We start from the raw sequence: 25,532 nt of genomic DNA, 5'->3' as shown, positions 1-25,532 counted from the left end.
CCAATTACCCTAGTTTAGGGTATTTTACCCTAAAAAGGAAGCCCTGACCGTCATTTTTAACCCCTGCTCCGCCCCCAGCCAGCTGATTTCCCTAGCCCCGCCCCCTTGGCCTATGCCTGCTCTCGTTCTTGTTTCCCCACTTTCATTTTTTTATTCTCACTTCCTTGTCCTCGTTAACGTTCCCCTCAAAGCATCCTCTTGTATATCACTAGGCCACCATACATAGCAGCCATCACTATCATTACCCTGACTCAGCAATCTGTCCACCACCAGTACTCGATACCCTGCTCACCATTCCTGGTACGATAACTTTGAGTGCTGGTCCCAAATATCAATACACATCCTTTTGTCCAGGCAAGCACTATGTGTTCTGACCTTCCGTCTACTATACCAGGTTATCGGTCAATAAAATGCTACTTTATCTTTCATCACTATGTACATATAATCTTTCCTATGATAGAACTTGCCATAGTGAGTTATTGATTAAATGCAATGTAGTTCTTTGGTGTTTCGTATTTTCTCGTACTTCAGGTTTTAGTGTAGGTAGCCATTTTCAAACTCCAACAAAACACAACCCAAAATAACAGACAAGATGACACAAGGCTTAAATGGAAAATAATAATAATGACAAAGGAAAGAACAAAGAATAAAAATAATAAATAAAATGCTCAAGACTGCAAGGTATGAAATAAACTTAGAAGATATAACAAAGGAAAAACAAATAATGAAAAACTAAAAACAAAAACAATAGGTAAAACCCTCAATAAAACACAAAAACACCATCAACTAATTTATTATCATCAGGGGGACAGACCACAACCACCTCAGTACAGCTTGGTCTCCTGCCGCTGCTCTGAGCTGATCTTGTGGTACTTGGCCAGGTAGTCAGTGAACTCCTGGTAGGGGGACTTGGTGAACACAGTCTCCTTCCATAAGTCAGGGGTGAGGTAAGCGTAGGTCTTGGCGATGGCGGCGTAGGTGGCCTTGGCAAAGTTACCAAGGGTGGCGGTCTGACCACGGGCGCTGGTGTAGCAATCCTCAATACCAGCCATCTGCAGCAGCTTCTTGGGCACAGAGGCAGCCACAATGCTGGTTCCCCTGGGGGCTGGGATGAGACGCACCAGTACAGAGCCACACTTGCCAGTCACCTGAGGGAATGAAAGTGGTGAGTTAAGGTTTGTGTTTTGAGGTTAATACATGATGAATACAAGTAACCACAAATGTGTTCTAGTAGGTGGCAAAAGGAACATGGGCTGAGTATTATTTTTTTTGCTTCATGGATGCTTTTAGATCTTCATTAATTAAATTCATTCCTCAGCTTATGTTTCCTCCATCACCTGCCTTCAACTTGCCACTATCCTTGCTTTAGTTCTATCAGACAGCAGTGTCAGTGTGCAAGAATGAATATGAGGATGGAAATAGGTATGGGTGTGAAAGAATGAACATATTGGAGAACTGAAGCTAGCATTGGTGTGAAACAATGAATACTTATAGGAAAATGGAAGGACAAATGGGTGCACAATAATATATAAACACACTGAAAATGCAAAACCACAAAATGAAGGAACACACATTAAAGAGAAAAGAGTTTATGACATGTCTTCCTTACTTAATATGGTGATTAAATGAATGACAAGAAATCTATGGATGGTGATGACAGCTAATTAAAAGTTGTGTGAGGGTAACGGGGCACCAGTCCACAACGGAAAGATGCACGAAGCCCTCCCTTTCTCTCCCTTGTTTTCCTCATAGAACTATCCCACAAAGAGATAGCACTCAAGTGTAACAGGGTTGGCCACTCAGGCACACAAGAAAATGTGTGTGGATATTCAAACAACAGAAACATTCATGACAAAAAAAAAAAAAAAAAAAAAAAAAAAAAAAAAAATCTTGAGATAATTTAACATGAAGCTAAATTCTAAATACATTACAAACTATATCAAAATAATAAATACTTTACCTTGCAGGGCACAGTGTGGGGCTTGCCGATCTTGTTACCCCAGTAGCCTCGCCTCACTGGGACGATGGAAAGTTTGGCAAGGATGATGGCACCACGGATAGCAGTGGCCACCTCCTTGCTGCACTTCACGCCCAGACCAATGTGGCCATCAAAGTCACCAATTGCAACAAAGGCCTGGAATGGTGGAAGGTGGTGAGTTAATGCACTGGAGGAAGGGTGTTGTGAGGAAATAGGGGAAGGGATACTTGTACTGTGAAGAAGAGGCAAGGAAACTGAGGAAGAGGAAGGGATAGTGTGAGGAAGAGAAGGGATGCTGTGAGGAAGAAGAGGAATGATTGAGGAAGAGGTGAAGGGACACAATGAGAAGGATGTGAGAAGTAGAGGAGCAGAACGGGACAGAAGAGATAGTTTGGTATGTTAGGTAACTGAAAAGGAACAAGGATAAGAATGTGGAAGGCACAGGAAAGTAGTGTTTTGGTAAGAGTGCACGAGTAGCGAGAGTTTAATTACATGATATTATTAAGTAACTTGAAGGACAGAATCAGAGCAGGAATGTGAAAGGTAATGCCTCTGAAATAATGAGAGGAAAAGTTAAGAAATGGTCTGATAAAATGAAAGAAAGAAAATGACAGGATAGTGAAAGTTGCTTGATGTCATGATACAAGAGTATGGAAGGAGTTCTGGATTGAGGAAGAAAACCTGTATGCAGTGAACAGTTTGATATTGATGTGTTTGAGAGTAACGGGGTCGCCAGTCTATAGAGAAAAGACGCACGGATCCCTCCCTTATTCTCCCCTGCTTTCCTAATAGAACTGTCCCACAGAGAGATGGCACTCAAGTGTAACAGGGCTGGCCATAACCAATACAGTGGCAGATTAAGCAATGCCTCTCTAGTAAACCAGTGGAAATCATGCATTCATTACATTACCAAGAAATGAGAGGAAACTAGTTACAAATTGTCAATGCATAACAACTTAAGCCACAGGACCTGAACATAACATTCTCCTAAAATAGCAAATGAACTCAACATCTCTTCTGCATTCAAAGACATGAACATACACAAAAAGGCTAACATAAGATACTCTCAAACTAACAAATCTCTCCTGTACACAAAGAAGTTGATATACACTAGAAAATGAACAATCTCATACTCCAACATACAAATAAATTCATACTAAAAAAAATCAACATGACCCACTCTCAAACTTGTAAATCTCTTCTCTCTAGAAAATTAACATTACATTCTCTTACAAACAAACCCTAACCACCACCACCACCTCTCTCCCAGACATGTGTGCCTCACCTTGAAGCGAGTGCGCTGGCCGGCACGGGTCTGCTTCTGCACAGGCATGATCTTGAGCACCTCATCCTTCAGCTTGGGGCCCAGGAAGAAGTCAATGATCTCATACTCCTGTGATGTAAGGAAAAAACAGACGTCTGTAAACAAAGAACAAATTTATGGCCAGGAATGATAGGTGGAAATAAGTTCCCCCCACCAGGGTCTGCCACATGTAGACCTTAAGAGGGTAGAAAAAAATGGGCCTAAGTGGATGTGACAAATCTATGGCTGGGGATGATAGGTGGAAACAAGATAAGGTTACTTTATACAATAACTAAATTAATATGACAAATCTATGGATGGTGAGGACAGCTGATAAAAGGTGTGTGTGTTTGAGGGTAACGGGGCACCAGTCCACACCGGAAAGATGCACGAAGCCCTCTATTACTCTCCCTTGTTTTCTCATAGAACTATCCCACAGAGAGATAGAACTCAAGTGTAACAGGGTTGGCCACTCACGGCACAGTAAATGTGTGTGGATATTTAAACCACACAAAAATAGAAATAAAAAAGCTATGCCTAACATAACATTTATAAAAACAAGACAATACATCCAAGACAGCTAAAAACACAACAATTTGTAATACCAATTAAAAATAACCTGGAACAACAAATACATTCCCGATGAAATTATCAAGGGGGAAAAATCAAGCTAAAAAAGAATGAAAATCTTAGCAAAACAAAACAAAATAGAAAATATTGATGTAAATAATACAATAAATAACCCACAAAAACCAATACATTAACAATCTCACCCAAAATAAAATAATCCAAAACAAAAACATAAATAAAATTAATAAATAAATAATCCAATACAAATACATAAGAAAAAAATAAATAAATAAAAGTACAGTATACAAATGAATAAAATAAATAAATATAATAATACAAAATAATAATTAATAAATAAATAAGATAATAAAACACACACACTAACCTAACCTAACGAGCCCTGGCCTTACCTTGATGGGCAGAGAGAACAGGTAGATCTCCTCCAAGCTGCGAATCTTGCCATCCTTCACCAGACGCCCCAGCTTAGTAATGGGCATCCACTCCTTCTCGTTCTCCTTGCCGCGTCCCCTGCCCCTGCCACGGCCTCGCCCACGCCCACGCCCCCGACCACGGGTGCCGAAGCCACCTCGGAAACCTCCACGGCCAGATCCGGAGTCTGCCATTCTGTGGGCCGGTGGACTGGTCAGAGTTGTGGTGGTGGTGGTGGTGAGGGAAGGATGGCATCTTTTTTTTTTTTTTTTTTTTTTATTAGAATTGCAAAAGGGGAAGGATATTCTTTCTCTTGTTTGTATTGTGAGTGAAAGACATTTTTTGTATTGTAAAAGGAAAGATTTTTTTTTTCTATATTGTAAGGGGAAGGACATTTTTTTCCAAGAGTTAGTATTAAATTTGCATGGAGAGAGAGAGAGAGAGAGAGAGAGAGAGAGAGAGAGAGAGAGAGAGAGAGAGAGAGAGAGAGAGAGAGAGTCCAGATTCAATTCATTCAACACATACAAACATAAAAAAAAGTGAAAGAAAGAAACAAACAAAATAAAAATGTGTGATGTTGGTCATGCACTGAAACATTTGTACAAGCTGAATGATGAGGCGTTTCAGTACTTTGTGTTAATATAGGAATACAATAAGATATCGTGAGTGTGTGTGTGTGTGTGTGTTTGAGGTTATCAGAGCTAGTGCACCATACACCGTGCACTGCGGGTAACCCTCCCTTGATCTCCCTGCCAGTTAGACAAACAACCCTACAGAGGGAGGTTTGAAAAGGATTGACAGGGTGTGTGTGTGAGATTTGCACTTTTCACTATAATACTTAAAAACACCTAAATAATTGATGGTAATAGTGAAATAATGTCCAATACAAGGCGTTCGTAGAGACAGCAAGATTTGGGTAGGCCTCTTCACAACGTGCTCCTACGAAAAATTCACTAAGTCTATATCTATTACGTGATACAAGTCAGGAAAAAAGCACATACCTAATATATCACTCCTGCACCACTAGTAGGCCTAAAACACACTACATAGACCTAAACACCAGCAAACTCCCAAAAAACACCGACCGCTGATCCTCGAAACAAGCAAGACACACATGGCCTCTTATTTTGCTTATTTCACAGCACTTACCCTCTATTTATCACCTTCTTCAAACACTACAGTTAATCACGAGACTCTAATGTGTATGGCTGTACGGTATAGGAGTGTGTGCATGTATAGATGACAGGTGATATGGACGGATAAAATACGTGATACACTTACGTAGAGGAATTGTTGAGTGAGAAAGAGGGAAGGGGAAGCGGGTAAGCTCGCTCTCCTGATGCTGAATCTGGTAACTCTTATAAAAGGCTCATAATATCTATCGATGTTATAATTCCATATATTAAATGATGTATTGTTCATGTAAAATATCATAGTAAATGAAAATATATAACTTTTACCCTATATTGTTAAGAATTTAAAAATTGAATATTGAATCAAGTACTCAAAAGGGTAATATCATTACTTATTTCTCTCTAATAATAATTGAAAAAACGTGTACGAAAGAATACACAGAAAATATCACATAACTTTTTTTTAGAATTACTAAGTATTAAATCGCTAAATAGAATAATATCTGTGAAATGGTAACCACATTACTGGAACGACTGCCATCACCTCTAACAAATGAGTGTCGGGAAGCGCAGTTTTCCTGCCAAACGTATTTCTGTCGATTCTGATTTCCATCGTGATATAGAATAATAGTTGATATAGTTCTACTGCAGACAGAAAATCAACATACTGTGTGATGGGCGTAGTGACACCTTAGCCCTTTCTTGTGAACCTTTTCATTGTTCACTGTGATAAATATCACACATATCAAAATGGAATCTGCTTGATATAAAATATTACCACACTACTGCAGACAAGAAATAAATAACACACACACACACACACACACACACACACACAGTGTGTTGATGTGGTCTCAGTCCTACCCGAAGATCGGTCTATGAGCTCTGAGCTCGCTCCGTAATGGGGAAGACTGGCTGGGTGACCAGCAGACGACCGAGGTGTAGTGTAGTGGTTAGCACGCTCGACTCACAATCGAGAGGCCCGGGTTCGATTCCCGGTAAGCGGCGAGGCAAATGGGCAAGCCTCTTAAAGTGTGGCCCATGTTCACTTAGCAGTAAAATAGGTACGGGATGTAACTCAAGGGGTTGTGGCCTCGCTTTCCCGGTGTGTGGAGTGTGATGTGGTCTCAATCCTACCGGAAGATCGGTCTATGAGCTATGAGTTCGCTCCGTAATGGGGAAGACTGGCTGGGTGACCAGCAGAAAACCGAGGTGAATTACACACACACACACACACACACACACACACACACACACACACACACCGCGTGGTGTACTGGTTAGCACATTCGGCTCACAACCGAGAAGACCTGGCTTTGAGTCCCGGGCCAGGCGAAGCAAATGTGTAACCTTCTTAATGTGTAAGCCTCTGTTCACCTAGCAGCAGGTAGGTATGGGATGTAACTCGAGGGGTTGTGGCCTCGCTTTCCCGGTGTGTGGAGTGTGTTGTGGTCTTAATCATACCCGAAGATCGGTCTACGAGCTCTGAGCTCGCTCCGTAATAGGGAAGACTGGCTGAGTGACCGGCATACGACCGTGGTGAATTACACACACGGTAGCCTCTTTTCTCTCAGGGCTGCCTGTGGGGCCTAATAGTAATAGTCCTGTCCACCGAGGTAGCCACTCGGTGGACAGGACAAGTGTGTGTGTGTGTGTGTGTGTGTGTGTGTGTTTTCTGCCACCACCACTACCACCACCACCATTACTACTATTATTGTTATCATTAATATTTTTACCATTACTACAACTACTATTACCACTACTATTATTGCTAATTCTACTACTACTACTACTACTACTACTACTACTTTTACTACTACTACTACTACTACTTCTATTACTACTTCTACTACTACTACTACTACTACTACTAGTCCTACTACTACTACTACTACTACTACTACTACTACTACTACCACTTATACTACTACTATTACTACTACTACTACTACTGCTACAATTGAAATATATATAAGTGAATTTTTTAGTTTAAGAATTTTCAAGGACAAATATCCAAGGCTAATCTAGGAGTCGCATGTTTAATCTTGAAGAGTGAAGAGTGTGTGTGAAACAAGGTGAGGGTATAGTTTTGTGTGAAGGAAGAGCGCTGCCTTACTTGATGTAAAAAGACAAAGGGAAACGTTCAGAGAGGTCACAATTAATGGATTCAATGATGAGTTCACAGCACCCCCCTCAGCCAGTGCTTCCCACCTTATTGGGAGTAATTATCTTAACGGCGAGTGTGTACTACCTCTTGTTAAAAGTATAAAGGTACAGCAGAATAGATCCACTCATAATCTATACCACACACACACACACATATACATACTGTTAAGTAGCGGTAGAACCAGTACTGGTGTATGAACCTCGGACAGGTTCCTACATAAAACTCACGCGTGTAATTCAAACGTGCTTTAATCCTAGTGTGGTTAAAAATGCTTCAGAAGCGTCTCATAAGGTTTGGATTGTTACACACCCATCCACCCATCCACACGCTCACACACACACACACACACACACAGTGAAACAGCGGGCGCATTTGATGCATCATTTATTTACAAGTTTGGCACCATGATATCAAGCGAAGTAATTGTATAAATACAATAAATAGCCTCTTCAGATTGTATGTCTTTTTTGTTTTTTATCTTTTTTATCTAGTTGATGTTTTTACAGTTTTTCAGGCAAGGCTCTAGCGGCCTCGCCGAGACAGTCTTCTGTACATACACGTATACATTCATACACAAACATATATCTCTCTTATGTACAAAATTACAATGTCTTGCCCCTGGCGGCGCCGGGGTGTTAGCGGAGTGGTCTAGCTAGTGCATTTTTTTATTGGGTTTTGTTTTAGATGATTAACCTTAAGCTGATTACTTCTGCTTGCGTGTGTCTGTATGTGTGTGCGGCGGCCACACCCGTGACCGGCAACCTGTGACCTGTGTGTACCATGCCCGTGGTGGCGCGGCACACTGTGTGGTAGATAGCCTCTTGTGGCGCCCTGGCGAGGCCCAGCCCCGCCATGCCTAAACCGCGCCGCTCGCGCCGTGAAGGACTCGACGACGTGAAGACTGATTTCCTGGTGCGGCGGCGCGGTGTGCTGGCGGAGCGGGATCTCGCCGCCTCACCCCAACCCGTATCAGCGCCCCCCGTCGGGCTCCCCACCCGCCGCGGGTGTCCCGAGGGCGGGTCGCCATCCCCACCCCCGATGAAGTGTCTTCCCAGAAGACAGATATTTGAGAGCACCGCCGCCTCGTGCCAGCCCGCGTACGCCCGCCGCTCCGCCCCACGCCTGTCTTGCTTCGCGGGATGTGGTTGTGGCGGGGCGGAGCAGCGGGTGTCCGAGGCAAGGCCCGTGGCGCCTCATTCTCCATTAGTAACTAACGACGAGATGACAGCGGCGCCTCATCACGCGCGGCCCGCCACGGCTCGGCCTGCATCAGCCGAGCGGCGGGCCATGCTGAGCCGCCTGGAGCACCTCTAGTGTGGCGCCGCCTGCGTAGCGGCCCACCAGCGGGGCGGCGGCGGCGTGACGTCAGCAGTAGCAGCAGCAGTAGCGGCGGCGGCGGCGGCGGTCCTAGCCGGTGATGTGGTCCATCAGCTTCCAGGGGTTGAAGATCTTCATGAGGCCCATGATGGGTTCATGGATGCCCTTGGACAAGAAGTTGCCGGGCCGCATCACGTCGCGGTCCTCGTGGTCCATATACTCGTCGGAGAGCATCATGGGCTGGGGTGGAGGCATGGCCATGTTGTGGTGGCGGGTGGGTGGGGGCGGGGAGGCATCATGGAGTGCCCGCTGGAGATGCTGTTGGAGACGGGCGGGCTGGGTGTGTGCTTGAAGGTGTTGCCGCAGGGCCCGGGCTGGCTGACGGCGTCGCGATCTGCGGCACAGACAAGGCGAGGCTCAATGCACATCAACATACACCAACACACACACACACACACACACACACACACACACACACACACACACACACACACACACACACACACACACACACACACACACACACTCACCACACAGGCCCTGGTAAGCTTGCGAGGGGTGCAGACCGTCGTTCACACAATACTGTTGTCCTGGGAAGCCCAACTTGTACATGGACCCGCCGATGACGTTTCCTCTGCGGGGGGTCACAGGAAGGTCAGACAAGGTTACACTTCGAAAAACCAACCAAAACAAACTTATAAGCAACTGTTCAAATCCTTACATGTATACCACTGACTCGTTACCACACACACACACACACACTTACCCGGGTCCATAGTTACACACGTATATCTTGGTGTAGCCGAGTGAAGGGTCCTTGTAGTAAGCATAGCCACAGCCTACTAGGTAAGTCTCAGCCCAAACCATCTTTAGTGGTACAAGCAGGCGGTACAAGGCGATACAAAGCCAATACATGAGAGAATATGAGATAACAAAGTACCGCGTACAATATAAAGGTGAGACAATATAGAAAAAATAGTTGAATATGAGTAAACACGACAATTGATGATAAAACATGTGAGAACAAATTCATAGATAAGGGAACATGAGTGAACAAGGCACAAGATAGAATAACAATGCCGTGGACGAGAGAACAAGGAAGTAAGGAAACAAATATCGAGACCAGAAGCAAAACATTCGAGAATTTGAAAAAAAAAGTTTACAAAATCGACCAAAAAAACCCGATTTTTTGTCAATATATATAAAAATACGAACATTCAAAAATTTATCGGGGGAAAAAAAGGTACGATTTGAAAGACAATTATTGATGTTTTGAATTATGTAAAAGAAAATGTTCCCAGTAAAACCGTGTCAGGTGAGATAATTAAGAACAAGTAATCAGAACCAAGCAGCATCATCCCGGTATTGCAGTGACGGTCACCCAGTACCGGAGAAGGCCCAAGGTTCCGGTACAGTGAATGATTGCGGTCCAAGATGCAGTCCCAGAGAGGATCCGGTACCAGGTCCAGCCAGGCGTCGGTACCGGGATGGCGCGACGGTACCGGAATGTCCAAATATCCATATCCGGACACCAGTACCGGGATGAAGCGACGGTACCGGGAGAGGATGCCAGTACCGGGAGAGAGCGACGGTACCGGGATGTCCACATAACAGAATCCGACCAGTACCGGGATGCAGCGACGGTACCAGGAATTTTCGACCACCAGTACAGGTTTGGTGGTGAAGAGGGGGTAGGGAGGAGGGAGGGAGGGTGGCGAGTGGTGGGGGGAGGTGGAGGGAGGGAAAAAAAGCTAGATTAGATAGTGTTTTCTCCACAATAGAAAACGTGGTGAGGTTTGCGTCTGTTTTAAGGGAGACTTTGTTAATTTGTCCTATTTATTTACTTTTATTATTATTTTTTCACTTAAATAAATAAAAATAATCTTAAAAAAAAAACAGACGCAAAACTCACTTAAGAATGAATGCATGAATGAAGAATGATGAATGAATAAAACAATTACAAAATTACAATAGAAACTTTAGAAATTAACGTTATAATCTTGACTTTTTCAGTTTTTCTTAGTTGATATATCGTAAATAAATGCAAAGAATTAAGATAATAAGAAAAAAACAAGTAAAAAAAAAAAAAAACAAATGCAAGTGTAAATTATAAATGACAGAATGAACTCAAATGTGTGGACAAGACAGGTGGTGATACATTCATTTATACAAAGGACAGTCAACATGCGCACTGTCACACTTTTTAGAAACACTTAGGTGGCTAACATGCAGGTCGAGTCTCAGGGAAGGGACGGTCACGTGCACTACATGAATGAATAAAGAAAGAAATGAGTTAATGAAAAAATAAATAGATACGAAAAAAAAATAATATACAACTCAGTCAAAATAAGAGTCACGCGTTTTTTTTTATTAACATTTACACTACAATAGAAATTTTAACAAACGATATCAATTTTTTTCCATCTTATTTTACCTCCTTTAATTTTTCACGATAATGTTTTGAATCACGACGATTTTTTACTAATGACTCGTTTTTCAATAGACTTAATTAAAACTCATTATCATATTCCTCATTCATTTGCTTATTCACTCATTCGCTTATACAAACACACTAAAAATTACGGTCTTTCGTCATGTAACCCCAGAGAGAGAGAGAGAGAGAGAGAGAGAGAGAGAATGCACATAAGAGAAAAAGAAAGAACAAACTCAAAGAAAATAAAACGAAAGAAAATAAAAAAAAAAAAAAAAAAATCGACATCCTACACACAAGTCCAGAGTCCTACAGAGTCCTACAGTACCGTTGGCAGAGTCCTAGAAGTCCAACTAGCTCGGGTGAGGGAGAAGGACTGGTCAGGGAGCCGGCGGGGAGAGAGAGAGAGCGTCGGGCTGAACTGTCTCAAGGTCAGTCTGAGGATGGTAGACAAGAGGAGGGAAGGAGAGAAGGAGGAATGTAGGTAAAGAAAAGCTGAGGAAAGGAAAGAAGGAGGGAAGGAGGGAGAGAAAAATATAGATAGAGAGGAGGAGAGGAAAGGATGGAAGGAAGGAAGGAGGGAGGGAGGAATATAGGTGGAGAGGAGGAGAGGGAAGAATAGAAAGAGGGAAGGAGAGAAGGAGAGAAGGAGGGAGAGAAGAAAATAGGTAGAGAAGAAGAGAAGGAAGGAAGGAAGGAAGGAAGGAGGGAGAGAGAAATATAGTTACAGGGATGGAGAGGAAAAGATGGAAAGAGGGAAGAAGGGGAGAAGAATATAGATAAATAGAAGGAGAGGAAAGGAGGGAAGAAGGATGGAGGTAGAGAGGAGGAGATGGAAGGAGGGAAGAGGAGGAAAAATTGATGAGAGGAATGATAAAGAAAGTGGGGGGAGGGAGAGTAAGGAGGAGAAGAAGGGAAGTTGAAGTATGAATGGGGAAGAAGAAAGAGAAAGATTGAGAATAGGGAGGAAGAAGGAAGAGACAGAGAGAGAGAGAGAGAGAGAGAGAGAGAGAGAGAGAGAAAAAAAGAGAAGGAGCAGGAGGAGGACGAGGAAAAGGAGGAAAGAACAGAAAAAAGGAAAAAAAATGGTAAAAATAGAGAACAATAAAAATAAACACTTTAGATACAAAAAAATCATCCAGAGAGAGAGAGAGAGAGAGAGAGAGAGAGAGAGAGAGAGAGAGAGAGAGAGAGAGAGAGAGAGAGAGAGAGTCAAACAAAAACAGTCACACGTATTAAGTCGGATTCAGTCGGATTCACGCTTAACACCCTTCATCATTTTCATCCGTAGAGTCGCGTAGGATAAAAGGATCAAGTAGGAAGTCCTGCAACGTCTGTACTTACATCCTACTTACCAGATACCCTCGGAAACCACTCAAATATCCTACAGCTTCCTTAAAACAAGAAGCAAACGCAGGATCTTGTGTGTTCGAGAGCCTACGATGTGTGTATAGAGGCCAGGATAGGATTCAAACCTCTATCCTGCTTAGGGAGTGAAGGAATGGGATCCAACACGCCTCTTTATAGGATCTCCCTCATGCATAGGATTTCCAGGGTTAAAAATGATGATGGGGATGGAAATGAAGAGGATCAAGAGAAGGAGGATTGGTTAGATTCTATAGATAATGAGAAGAGGATTGGAAACTAGCGATAAAGTAATATGGTTAGGTTAGAAGGATTGAAGAGACGATAAGTGATAGGTTAGAATAGACAGACACGATAAGGATGCTAAATAGACAAGAAGAAAAGAAAATGAAAGAGTGAACTGAGAAATAAAGGAAGAATATCATAAAAAGAGATAAATGATATGATAAAAAGAAGAAGGAAAAGGAAAAGCGAGGCAAGATGATATGAGGGTGACATGATAGTTACTTAAAATATTAATTAGAGAAACAGAAGGACAGGGAAACGAAGATACGAAAAAAAAGAGAAAGATAAAATAAGGAAATGAAGAAGAAAGGCAAAATAGAGATAAACAAGGGGAGCAGATATACTAAAAAAAAAAAACTAGCAGAATAACACAATAAGAAATACAACAAGAGAACAATTTAAATAACAGCAAAATATGAACTTTTTTTTTTTGAAACATTAAAAAGTAAACTGAATTATCTACGTTTTCTTTACAAAGTTTAAAAATTCGAAAGAAAACGGAACGAAGGAAAGGGACGTAAAACAAGGGAGAAGAAAGAGAGACAAAAGAGAAGACGGAAAATTAGAGAGAGCAAAAAGAAAGATAGAGAAAAAAAAAAGATACTCAGCCGTTGATGGTAACACTGCTAGACAACTTTACCTGCGGAGAAAAAGAGAGAAAGTTAGATAATAAACTAAGAGAGAGAGAGAGAGAGAGAGAAAGAGAGAGGTAAGAAAATAACAAAATAGAAATAAAAATAGGAGAAAATAAGGGCGTCTAGTACTGTTGCAGACAAAAACAGGCAGTACCAGTAAGTAATGCAGGACAACAGACACAGGGAAATCATGAGCAGACCTTGACACATTAATGAAGGAGGAAGAAAAAAAGGAGGACGGAGGAACTGGGGGAAAAAAAAGTGTGTAGGTGAAAGAATAAGTTAAGATGACGTAGAGTTTTTGTTTTCCATGTTCATGTTAAGTAGTGTATTTATATTATTGTTTTTGGTGGTGGTGGTGGTGGTGGTGGTGGTGGTGGTGGTGATGGTGATGGTGGTTTGCTACTGCTACTGCTCCTACCATTGTTTCTACTATTACTACTACTACTACTACTACTACTACTACTACTACTACTACTACTACTACTACTACTACTACTACTACTACTACTACTACTACAACAACAACAACAACAACAACAACAACAACAACTACTACTACTACTACTACTACTACTACTACTATTGTTACTAGCAGCAACACCAGTACCACCAGCACCACCATCACCACCACAACCACCACCGCTACATATCTGACTAAGAAACAAAACAGATAAACTAACTAAAGAAAGAAAGAAAGACAATTACATGAATGAATACACGAAGAAGGAAAGAAAGAGATAATAAATAAGTAAATAAAGAAAATAAAGAAGAAAAATCAAACGAAAATATGTAATAGATAAATAAATAGGTAAATAAATAAATAAATAAGTGAATTAATAAAAGTTCACTCACACACCACCACTACTACTTAATTGACTAAGAAACGAAACAAACTGACAAATTAACTAACTAACTAAAACTAACTATAAACACCAAAGAAGGAGAATACAACAAAAAAAATCTCATTCGTCTGTTCATTTAACCACTTAACCACACACACACACACACACACACACACACACACACACACACACACACACACACACACACACACACACACACACACGCACACAAACATTTATCCTTTTTTTGTCTAACTCTCTCGGACCTGCAAGGGAACTGGCATCTTAGTGGGGCTTTTTCTTCGTTTTATGTTGCCCTTAGCCAGTTTTCCCTTCTTACATAACACACACACACACACACACACACACACACACACACACACACACACACACACACACACACACACACACACACACACACACCTTGCCTTACCTGAGTATAGTGACCTGTCGCCTTGCTGAATCTGAAGGGGTCGACGCTACCCTTAGCAAAGCCGTGCTGGTTCACCTCGTTAAACCACGCCTCTATCTGCGTCGGGAAGTCTGGAGTATCCCCTTCGTCAACCTCGTAAGTCCAGGTGGCGGCGACATTCTGCCCCACTGGGAACCGTACTGGGAAGAAACGGGCGTGAGGAGAGGTGTAAAGAAGCGAGGAATGGGTGAGATGGTAATATGAATAGTAGTGTAAGACGAAGGAGAGAGACAGTGAGAAGAGGCGAGGGAGAGTGAAAAGCTAGTGAAATATGAGTAAGAGAGGACAGGAGTATAAGACGATGGGGATAGACAGTAAGAAGAAGCGAGGAGAGAGTGAAATGCTACTGAAATATGAGTAGGAGAGGACAGGAGTGTGATACGAATGGGAGAGACAGTGAGGAGAGGTGTGAAGAGGTGAGGAGTGGATGAAATGCTAATGGAATATAAATAGTAGTGGAAAGACAGTGAGGAGAGGCGAGGAGAGAGTCAAAAGCTACTGAAAAATGAGTAAGAGAGGACAGAAGTGTAAGACGAAAGAAAGAGACAGTGAGGAGAGGTGAGGAGTGAATGAAAACCTACAAAATTATGAACAGGAGAGGACATGCGTTTAGGACGAACGAAAAACACTGAGGAGGAACAAAAAGTAAGTGAGAAGGTACTGGAACATAAAGAGGAGAGGAAAGGAGTGTAGAGTGAAACGGAGAGACAGAGAGAACAGGAGAGGAGAGAATGAAAAAGGTACTGAAATCTGAATAGGAGAGGACAGAATGGTAGGATAAAGGGGAGAGACAGCTGAGGACAGGTAATAGGTGGGAAAGTACTGATATATGAAGAGAGGACAGGAACGTAGATAAAAATACGAGAAATACAAAAGGATTAGAGAGGAAGAAATGCATCCAGACACAAAAATATGAATAAAAGAGACGTGTAGTGAAGTGTGAAGATACAGAGACAAAAAGAGGAGAGAAAAACAGAGCAAAATGTAAAAAAATACAAGGAAAGATAAAAAGTGAGAACGAAGATACAGGAATATATAAACATACAAAGAGAAATGAATACAAAGAGAGAAGGAAAAGGAAAAGTGAAGGAGAGGAGAAGGGAAGAGTGTGATGAAAGGAATGGAGGAAGAAGACACAGGTAGGAAATGGAGGAGGATTATAACAAGAAGAGGAAAAGGAGGAGGAGGAGGAGGAGGAGGAGGAGGAGGAAGGATACTACAAAGAATGATGAGAGTATGAAAAAAAAGGAGAAATAGGAGAATAAAAACGGAGAAGGAAGAGAAGAAAGAAAAAGAAGAGAATAGAATAATAAGAAATAACAGAAAGAAAGTCGAAAAAGGAGGACGAACAAAAGAGAGGAGGAGGAGGAGGAGGAGGAGGAGGAGGAGGAAGAATAATGGAGGGAGAAGAGTAGGTGCAGAAAACATGCTTAGTCATTCCACAGCACTTACATGAAGAGGAAAGAGAAAGAGGAAGAGGAAAAGAAAGAAGGAAAGATTGAGATAGATAGATAGATAGATAGAGAGAGAGAGAGAGAGAGAGAGAGAGAGAGAGAGAGAGAGAGAGAGAGAGAGAGAGAGAGAGAGAGAGAGAGAGAGAGAGAGAGAGAGAGAGAGAGAGAGAGAGAGAGAGAGAGAGAGAGAGAGAGAGAGAGAGAGAGAGAGAGAGAGAGAGAGAGAGAGAGAGAGAGAGAGAGAGAGAGAGAGAGAGAGAGAGAGAGAGAGAGAGAGAGAGAGAGAGAGAGAGAGAGAGAGAGAGAGAGAGAGAGAGAGAGAGAGAGAGAGAGAGAGAGAGAGAGAGAGAGAGAGAGAGAGAGAGAGAGAGAGAGAGAGAGAGAGAGAGAGAGAGAGAGAGAGAGAGAGAGAGAGAGAGAGAGAGAGAGAGAGAGAGAGAGAGAGAGAGAGAGAGAGAGAGAGAGAGAGAGAGAGAGAGAGAGAGAGAGAGAGAGAACCTGTGACCTACCTCAAGTAATTATAGACAGGATATTAAGGAGTACAAGGTTTCATGACTCATGTTCACTCTCTCTCTCTCTCTCTCTCTGGTAAAGGAGCAGGAATTAATTGCGAAAAAAGAGAAGAGAGAGAGAGAGAGAGAGAGAGAGAGAGAGAGAGAGAGAGAGAGAGAGAGAGAGAGAGAGAGAGAGAGAGAGAGAGAGAGAGAGAGAGAGAGAGAGAGAGAGAGAGACCCATACAAAAAAACACATATCGCACCTTACCACACACACACACACACACACACACACACACGCCCACGTACCCACATTCCTGGCTCTGTCATGGCCGGGCATGCACTGGTCTGCCCATCTCTGAGCCACTTTTGCCAATTCCTCATCCCACATCTGAAAATAGAGAGCACAGATTGATAGATAGGTAGATAATTTATAGACCACAGCTTGTCATGCAGAATCATACAGTTAAGCTTTATGTAAACAACTCAATCGAAAATAAATAAATAAATAAATAAAAATAAAAATAAAAATAAAAAAAAATAAATAAATAAAAATAAATAAATAAAATAATAAAATCAATGCCAAATATATGTGTAAATATATGCCTGTAATTACTAAGCTTCTGATAACACACCTGACAAATACACCTGTGGATATATACCTGTAATTAACCCCTTCAGTATCATGGCGCGTTTTCATATTTATTCTGGTCATTATTTGATTTTAGAAAGCTTCAGAAACTTATGTGGGGAATAAAGTTGTGATAAAGACTGTTGCCATTAATCGTGTGACCTCCATAGACCCTTCCTGATGTCAATAAAATGGTCTAATGATACACAAAACTCATGTTAAAAATGCGTTCCAGTACTGAAGGAGTTAAAATAGTGAAGACTGTTGCCATTAATCTTGTGACCTCCATAGACCCTTTCTGATGTCAATAAAATGGTCTAATGATACACAAAACTCATGTTAAAAGTGCGTCCCAGTACTGAAGGGGTGAAGAAGCCTCTGATAGCACACCTGACAAATACACCTGTAAATATGTCTGTAATTGATAAGTCATTGGTAACACACACACCTGCCAAACACACCTGAAGATATATGATAATAAGACACCTGTAGAAATATATCTGTCACCAATGAGAGAGAGAGAGAGAGAGAGAGAGAGAGAGAGAGAGAGAGAGAGAGAGAGAGAGAGAGAGAGAGAGAGAGAGAGAGAGAGAGAGAGAGAGAGAGAGAGAGAGAGAGAGAGAGAGAGAGAGAGAGAGAGAGAGAGAGAGAGAGAGAGAGAGAGAGAGAGAGAGAGAGAGAGAGAGATTACTTACGACCATCACTTTTTCTCATTAAGATCTCGTTACTCTCTCTCTCTCTCTCTCTCTCTCTCTGATCCACCCCATTAAACCCATACTTTTTATCTCTCCATCTTCCATCCCGTATCTCTCCCACAAGGCCTTCTACTCTTACTCTTCTCTACTTTCCCTCCCCTTTCCCTCCCCTTCCCTTTCCTTTCCTTCTCTCCCCTTCCTTTTCCTCTCATTCCCTCCCTCTCTCTTCGTAGATAAACATATGGCTTCTAATCTTATCTATTTTTTCCCTTTTTCTCTTTTCCTTTCCCTTTAATTAATGCATCCTTTTATTATTGTAGTAGTAGTAGTAGTAGTAGTAGTAGTAGTAGTAGTAGTTGTTGTTGTTGTTGTTGTTGTTTATTTAGCTATTCGTTCATTTTTAATTTAATTGTTAACGATATTATTATGAATTTTTGTGTTGATTCTCTCTCTCTCTCTCTCTCTCTCTCTCTCTCTCTCTCTCTCTCTCTCTCTCTCTCTCTCTCTCTCTCTCTCTCTCTCTCTCTCTCTCTGTCTGTGTGTCTCTCTGTGTCTGTGTGTGTGTGTGTGTGTGTGTGTGTGTGTGTGTGTGTGTGTGTGTGTGTGTGTGTGTGTGTGTGTGTGTTTGATTATGTCAAGATCTCTCTCTCTCTCTCTCTCTCTCTGTATGTATGTATGTATGTATGTATGTCTATAAATTTGCATCTCCTTTTAATTCACTCTCAGACTGTGCATTAAGCTTCCCTTCACAACGTCTTCAATTCTTATCAATATATTTTAAAGGCTTAACGTTACACTGTCTCAAATGTTTATGTGAGGCCCTGTACCTCCTCCTCCTCCTCCTCCTCCTCCTCCTCCTCCTCCTCCTCCTCCTCCTCCTCCTCTTCCTCCTTCTCTTTTTCCTCCTCCTTTTTCTCCTGCTCCTCTTCCTTCCCTCCTCTTCTTACTCCTCCTCCTCTCTTCTTCCTTTTTCTCCTCCTTTTCTTTCTCCTCTTCTTCTCCTCCTCCTCTTCCTTCTCCTACTTTTCTTCCTCCTTCTCCTTCTTCTCCATCTCCTCCTCCCTCTTCTCCTCCTCCTCCTCCTCCTCCTCCTCCTCCTCCTCCTCCTCCTCCTCCTCCTCTCTTTCAATACAAGTACTTGCTTATCATCTGACCTAATCTCTTTTCTTGTTCTTTTCCTTTTTCTTTTTTTCGTTTTCTTTTTATTTTGTTCCTTCCTTTTAATCTTTTGTCTTCCTTGTTTTTCTTTTTCTTTTTCTTTTCTTTTCGTGCTCGTTTTTTTTATTTTGTGTTTCTTTACTTAGTGTTTTCTTGATTTCTTGTTTTTTATTTTATTTATTGTTTTGGTTCTGTTTGTTTATATCTGCTTATTTTTGTTCGTTTTATCTTTCATCTTTGCATTGTTCTTTGATTGGTCTCTCTCTCTCTCTCTCTCTCTCTCTCTCTCTCTCTCTCTCTCTCTCTCTCTCTCTCTCTCTCTCTCTCTCTCTCTCTCTCTCTCTCTCTCTCTCTCTCTCTTGCAGAATTGGTCTTTTTGCTTCCTTTTTTCTCTCTCTTGATCATCCAACATTTAATGCATTCCGTCCTTTAGAATCTCTCTCTCTCTCTCTCTCTCTCTCTCTCTGAATCAACATTAACATACAAAGAGATTAGTTCAGTTGATCCTTCAAAGTGATTTTCTTAACTCGCTTTAACCTTCACTTTTCTGTGCAGGTGAGGTGGCTGCGAAGGTGTTTTCAATTAACTCAACCTAACCACCTGCACGGCCTCACCTTACCTCACATGCCTAATTAACTTCCTTCACAGGTGCGCGCGTGAGCTTGCTTTATCTAACCCACGTACGTACCTGTGTGTGTGTGTGTGTGTGTGTGTGTGTGTGTGTGTGTGTGTGTGTGTGTGTGTGTGTGTGTGTGTGTGTGTGTGTGTAAATTCTATGTTCTATTTTTTTGATAAATGAAATAGTAGTAGTAGTAGTAGTAGTAGTAGTAGTAGTAGGAGGAGGAGGAGGAGGAGGAGGAGGAGGAGGAGGAGGAGGAGGAGAAGAAGAAGTAAAAGTAGTAGTAGTAGTAGTAGTAGTAGTAGTAGTAGTAGTAGTAGTAGTAGTAGCAGTAGTAGCAGTAGTAGTAATAGTAATAGTAATAAAGTAGTAGTAGTAGTAGTAGTAGTAGTAGTAGTAGTAGTAGTAGTAGTAGTAGTAGTAGTAGTAGTAATAGTAAAATTAAGAGTAGAAGTAATTATTATTATCATTATGAGTAATTTAACAGCAGCAACAGTAGGAACAGCGACAAAAAATAGGAAATAAAGCAAAAAACAAGTGCAAACAATGAGATGTGACAATAACAATAACAATAACAATAAAACAGCCACGTCTTTCAACACGAGGGGCGATAAAACGAAAGAGGAAGAAAAAAAAAAACGATAACAAATAAAACAACTCATCATAAACACGTGAAAAGACGAAGAAGAAAAAAAAAGAAGAGAAAAAGAACTAAATAAATAGCACACACACACACACACACACACACTAATAAATTCCACACAACCAAAGCACACAAACAAACACAAACACATAAACAAACCAACAAAGAGCATTCCATTACCTCTCTTTGATTAGAATATATGAATTTAGAAGAACAACAAACACACACACACACACACACACACACACACACACACACACACACACACAGGAACGCACTGCCGCTGTGAACACAAAAGAAATGAGTTAAAATGTAGCAATAAATCGACTTGGGGTGAACAGCAATAAATAAAACAGGTTGTGACTAACAGTAAAATACACCCCGTGCATAGCCACTCGCCCAGAACACTCACTCGCCAAGTTCGAATCCCGCTGACTGACCCTGACTTCCACTTACAGAAAACGAACGCCGCTACCACCACCATCACAACCACAACCACCGCCACTGTCTGTTTATTTTCACCTTTTTAAATTATTTATTCTAGTTTGTATTCCTTTGTATGTTTTTGAATGGACAATATGGAAAAATTAGTTGTTTTTTTATGTTTTTTTTTCATTTTTCATTTGAAGGCTTTCCGCGTGTTCGTTTTTGTGCGTGATGGCTGCGGATTTGGTTTCGTGAGAGAGAGAGAGAGAGAGAGAGAGAGAGAGAGAGAGAGAGAGAGAGAGAGAGAGAGAGAGAGAGAGAGAAATAACTATTTAAAAATGGCATTACTAATGATAACAGCATCTACTGCTACTACCACAACTACCACTACTACTACTACTACTACTACTACTACTACTACTACTACTACTACTATTGATACTACTACTACTACTACTACTACTACTACTACTACTACTACTAATAATAATAATAATTCTGCAACAACAACAACAACAACATCAACAAACACAACAACAACAACAACAACAACAACAACAACAACAACAACAACTACTACTACTACTACTACTACTACTACCACCACTACTATTACTACTACCACGACGAGAATTAGTACTTTCTCTCCTCTTCCTTTTATTCATCTCATCCTCCTCTTCTTCCTCCTCCTCCTCCTACAACCACCACTACCACCACACCACCATTAACACCACCACCACTGCCACCATCACAACCACTACCACCGCCACTAGAACTACTCCCCTCCCCTCCTCCATCCCCTCCCCTGGCCAGACTATACCCTGCTTAGCCGTGCGTTAAATCCAGGTGGTAGAAGACAGGAAGTAATTGATTGCTCACCAGATTAAAGCTTAAAACGTGACCGGAGCTTAGTTATATCCGACCCCCTCTCTCTCTCTCTCTCTCTCTCTCTCTCTCTGGTCATTAGTAAAAGTGATGATTATGAAAATATACGTGAAGAAGTTGAAGAGGAAGGTGAAGAGGAGGAAAAGGAGCATAAGAGGAGGAGGAGGAGGAGGAGGAGGAGGAGGAGGAGGGTAAGGAAGAAAAGGAGGAAGAAGAAGGAGTAAAACTGAGCAATAAGAGGAAAGAAAATACACACACACACACACACACACACACACACACACACACACACACACACACACACACACACACACACACACACACACACAGGTGAGTCTGATACAGTCTTAATTCACAGGTAGGCTAAAAGGTAAAAAAGTAGGGCAGGTTTTGAACATACACATTTTCTCTTCTCTCTCTAATGCATTCACACACACACACACACACACACACACACACACACACACACACACACAGAGAGAGAGAGAGAGAGAGAGAGAGAGAGAGAGAGAGAGAGAGAGAGAGAGAGAGAGAGAGAGAGAGAGAGAGAGAGAGAGAGAGAGAGAGAATTCGCTATTGAGTCATTCTTGTTCTCAGGTTCAGTTTTTCTCTCTCTCTCTTACTTTTTCTTTTTTTTTACAAGTTTATCTCTTTCTTAGATGAGTTTTATCCTTTGACACTGATAAACCTGCTCTCTCTCTCTCTCTCTCTCTCTCTCTCTCTCTCTCTCTCTCTCTCTCTCTCTCTCTCTCTCTCTGTGTGTGTGTGTGTGTGTGATAACGACAGGTATGCATTTACACAGGTTGAAATTTATGTACGTTTTCCTTGTTTACACACACACACACACACACACACACACACACACACACACACACACACACACACACACACACACACACACACACACACACACACACAGTATATAAGAAAATAGAAAAAAATAAGAAAAAAATGTACAAAAAAATTAATATGATAGAATGAAGAGGAAAAAGGAAGAAGATGGAGAGGAAGAGGAAGAGGATGATGATGGTGAGGAGGAGGAGGAGGAGGAGGAGAGGAAGAGGACATGAACGTGGATGGCAATGACGAAGAAGGGGAACAGGAAGAGGAAGAAATATGGGATGTAAGTGTCTCTGCTGGAGGAGGAGGAGGAGGAGGAGGAGGAGGAGGAGGAGGAGGAGGAGGAGGAGGAGGAGGAGGAGGAGGAGGAGGAGAATGAAAAGTTAATAAGTAGGAGAATAAGAAGAAAAATGAGGAAAAAATAAACAGAAAAAAATGAGAGAGAGAGAGAGAGAGAGAGAGAGAGAGAGAGAGAGAGAGAGAGAGAGAGAGCAGTGAAGCGTTCAATATTACGACCTTTATACGTATACAGGCCACAGTAACCTTCCTAACTACACCTGTACAAAGCTCACCTCACTCACCTCACCTCACTCACCTCACTCACCTCACCTTTACATTTTACTCATGTCACCTTCCTCATGTCTCTGTCCTTCTTACTCATGAGGGAGAGAGAAACGTTTACATGCATCTCTTATTTACTTACTGTAGAAGGAGGAGGAGGAGGAGGAGGAGGAGGAGGAGGAGGAGGAGGAGGAAGAGGAGGAGGAGTGGTATGTATTGCTTATGTATTTGGCATTCTCTCTCTCTCTCTCTCTCTCTCTCTCTCTCTCTCTCTCTCTCTCTCTCTCTCTCTCTCTTTTTTTTTGCTTTTCTCTTTTTCTCTTTTTCCATTTCTCTCTTTTTTCGCTTTTTTCTTTCATTTTTCTTTTTATTCTTTTATATTCTTGTCATAATTCTTTTATCTATCTTTCCGTTGACATTTTATCTTTGTTTTTGTTCTCCCTTCCTTCTTGTTTTGACTTTCTTTCTCATTTGCTCCTCTTGCTCACTTTATTTTGATTTTCCCTTTCAATTTCGACATATTCTCATTTATTAGATTTTTTTTAGTATGAGGGGAAAAAGAGAATTGATTTTTTCCTGTTTTTTTTCCCCTCTTCCCTCTATCATTCTCTCACTACCCTCTAATTTCTCATCAAAACCCCCATTTTTTTGATAGAGGATCGTAAAATTGAGAAGTGTCCCTTTAAATTTTCCCATTTTCTTGTTGGGCAGTGTCATTTTACTGTTTTCTTTACGTTCCTTTGAATTTATATCTACTAATGAAAATGGAAGGAGGAAAATTGGTTTGTTTTCACGAGTCAGTCTCTCTCTCTCTCTCTCTCTCTCTCTCTCTCTCTCTCTCTCTCTTACCTCGCTGTCAGATGCTGTTAACACACAGTTGAAGAAGCAGACATGGGAATCTCGTTAGGGTTGGGTGGGTCTCTCTCTCTCTCTCTCTCTCTCTCTCTCTCTCTCTCTCTCTCTCTCTCTCTCTCTCTCTCTCCAATAGGAAAACTTTAAAAATAAGTCAAATTTAGCATAAAACAGACTAAAGATTTGTGTATATGCACGTACAATACACAAAGCAACACAGTGATAAAAGAAAATAATTTGACGAAACAGAAATAACAGAGGAATAACAGCAACAACGACAATAATAATAATGATAATAATAATAATAATAATAATAATAATAAACAATAACAAACATTCATATACAGTAAAAACAAATAGAAGAACATTATTAGTCCATTTAACCTCGAAACACAAGCAAACACACGCAACACTTACCAAATACACATAAAACACCACAAATTTTTTATCTCCTTGCAATACTAAAGCAAAACACACAAAAGAACATGCAGGTGAATAAGTACTGGTACAAGACGTCTTCAGTTCTACACGTGGCTGTCTCTATATAGAACACTCTTACCTATTGCTACGTTATCCTTCCTATCCATAAATTTGTCTGTTTTCAAGGATCTCAGCACTAAAACCTGATTATTGAGTCTTTTGCATTCATTTATAATTTTTTTGAGCATCAATTTCTTCCTGTTTTTATTCATATGTCTCGCTTCGTCATATTTACATTATAAACACGCACACAAACATACGTAATACTCAAAATATAGGAAAACCACTCACTGAAATACTAAACACACACACAAACACACACAAATACATACACACACACACACAAAAAAGATATAATAGAAAAAAAAACTATAATTCAAGGCACACACACACCACACACACACACACACACACCATCACAACCACAACACTCACCAAAGCACGCATGTTGAGAGCAGCTGGCTGGTTCCTGACTTGCCCCAAGGAGACTTTCTGCCGAAGCATGTTGTGAGTGTCCAAGATAATCTCTTTGTCCTGACAGGTAAGACCGCCAGTACCTGTGTGGGAGAGAGGGACTGATGGAACACAAGTGGGGCGGCGGCAGGCGAGGGTGTGACGGAGGGAAATGAGGTGAGGCAGAGGAGGTGAGGGTGCGAGGTGAGGGTGCGAGGTGAGGTGAGGAATGGAAGAGGGGAAAAGGATAGGTAGGGAGAGAAATGGGAGACTTGAAATGTAGAGGAGGTAAATTTTGTTTCACTTATCTACAGAATAAAAGAAAGGAAGGAAACGAAAAAAATGAGCGCAAAAAATGAATAATTTGAATAATACCTATCTACTTTATTAATCCCTTCAATACTGGGCAAA

General features: G+C 41.4%; 2 protein-coding genes across 2 annotated transcripts in view; both read right to left on the bottom strand.

The window, feature by feature from the left end:
* Positions 1-777: 777 nt before the first annotated feature.
* Positions 778-5,698, bottom strand: LOC123510797 (40S ribosomal protein S2). The gene is made up of 5 exons (XM_045266177.1): positions 5,562-5,698; positions 4,262-4,475; positions 3,264-3,371; positions 1,961-2,134; positions 778-1,148 (listed from the first exon to the last, which is right to left on the bottom strand). The coding sequence occupies exons 2-5, from the start codon at positions 4,472-4,474 to the stop codon at positions 825-827; spliced, it is 819 nt and encodes a 272-aa protein (XP_045122112.1). The 5' UTR covers position 4,475; positions 5,562-5,698; the 3' UTR covers positions 778-824.
* Positions 5,699-7,947: 2,249 nt separating this feature from the next.
* Positions 7,948-25,532, bottom strand: part of LOC123510796 (venom allergen 5-like) — a 76,582-nt gene continuing 58,997 nt past the window's right edge. Inside the window, 7 exon segments of the mRNA XM_045266176.1 lie at positions 7,948-9,170; positions 9,173-9,291; positions 9,428-9,531; positions 9,664-9,764; positions 14,892-15,070; positions 17,188-17,269; positions 25,104-25,225. Coding sequence (XP_045122111.1) covers positions 8,988-9,170; positions 9,173-9,291; positions 9,428-9,531; positions 9,664-9,764; positions 14,892-15,070; positions 17,188-17,269; positions 25,104-25,225 — 890 coding nt within the window. The 3' untranslated portion in view covers positions 7,948-8,987.

The sequence above is a fragment of the Portunus trituberculatus genome, chromosome 30 (assembly GCF_017591435.1).
Source record: "Portunus trituberculatus isolate SZX2019 chromosome 30, ASM1759143v1, whole genome shotgun sequence".
Classification (NCBI taxonomy): Eukaryota; Metazoa; Arthropoda; class Malacostraca; order Decapoda; family Portunidae; genus Portunus; species Portunus trituberculatus.
Note: the sequence above shows the minus strand (reverse complement) of the source record. Positions and strands in the feature narration are given on the sequence as shown.

Excerpts from the sequence above, each read along its gene's own strand:
- LOC123510797 (XM_045266177.1), bottom strand. The coding sequence starts at position 4,474 with ATGGCAGACTCCGGATCTGGCCGTGGAGGTTTCCGAGGTGGCTTCGGC. Across the intron at positions 3,372-4,261 it reads TGTTCTCTCTGCCCATCAAG|GAGTATGAGATCATTGACTT; the intron begins GTAAGGCCAGGG and ends CTTACATCACAG. Across the intron at positions 1,149-1,960 it reads CCCACACTGTGCCCTGCAAG|GTGACTGGCAAGTGTGGCTC; the intron begins GTAAAGTATTTA and ends TCATTCCCTCAG.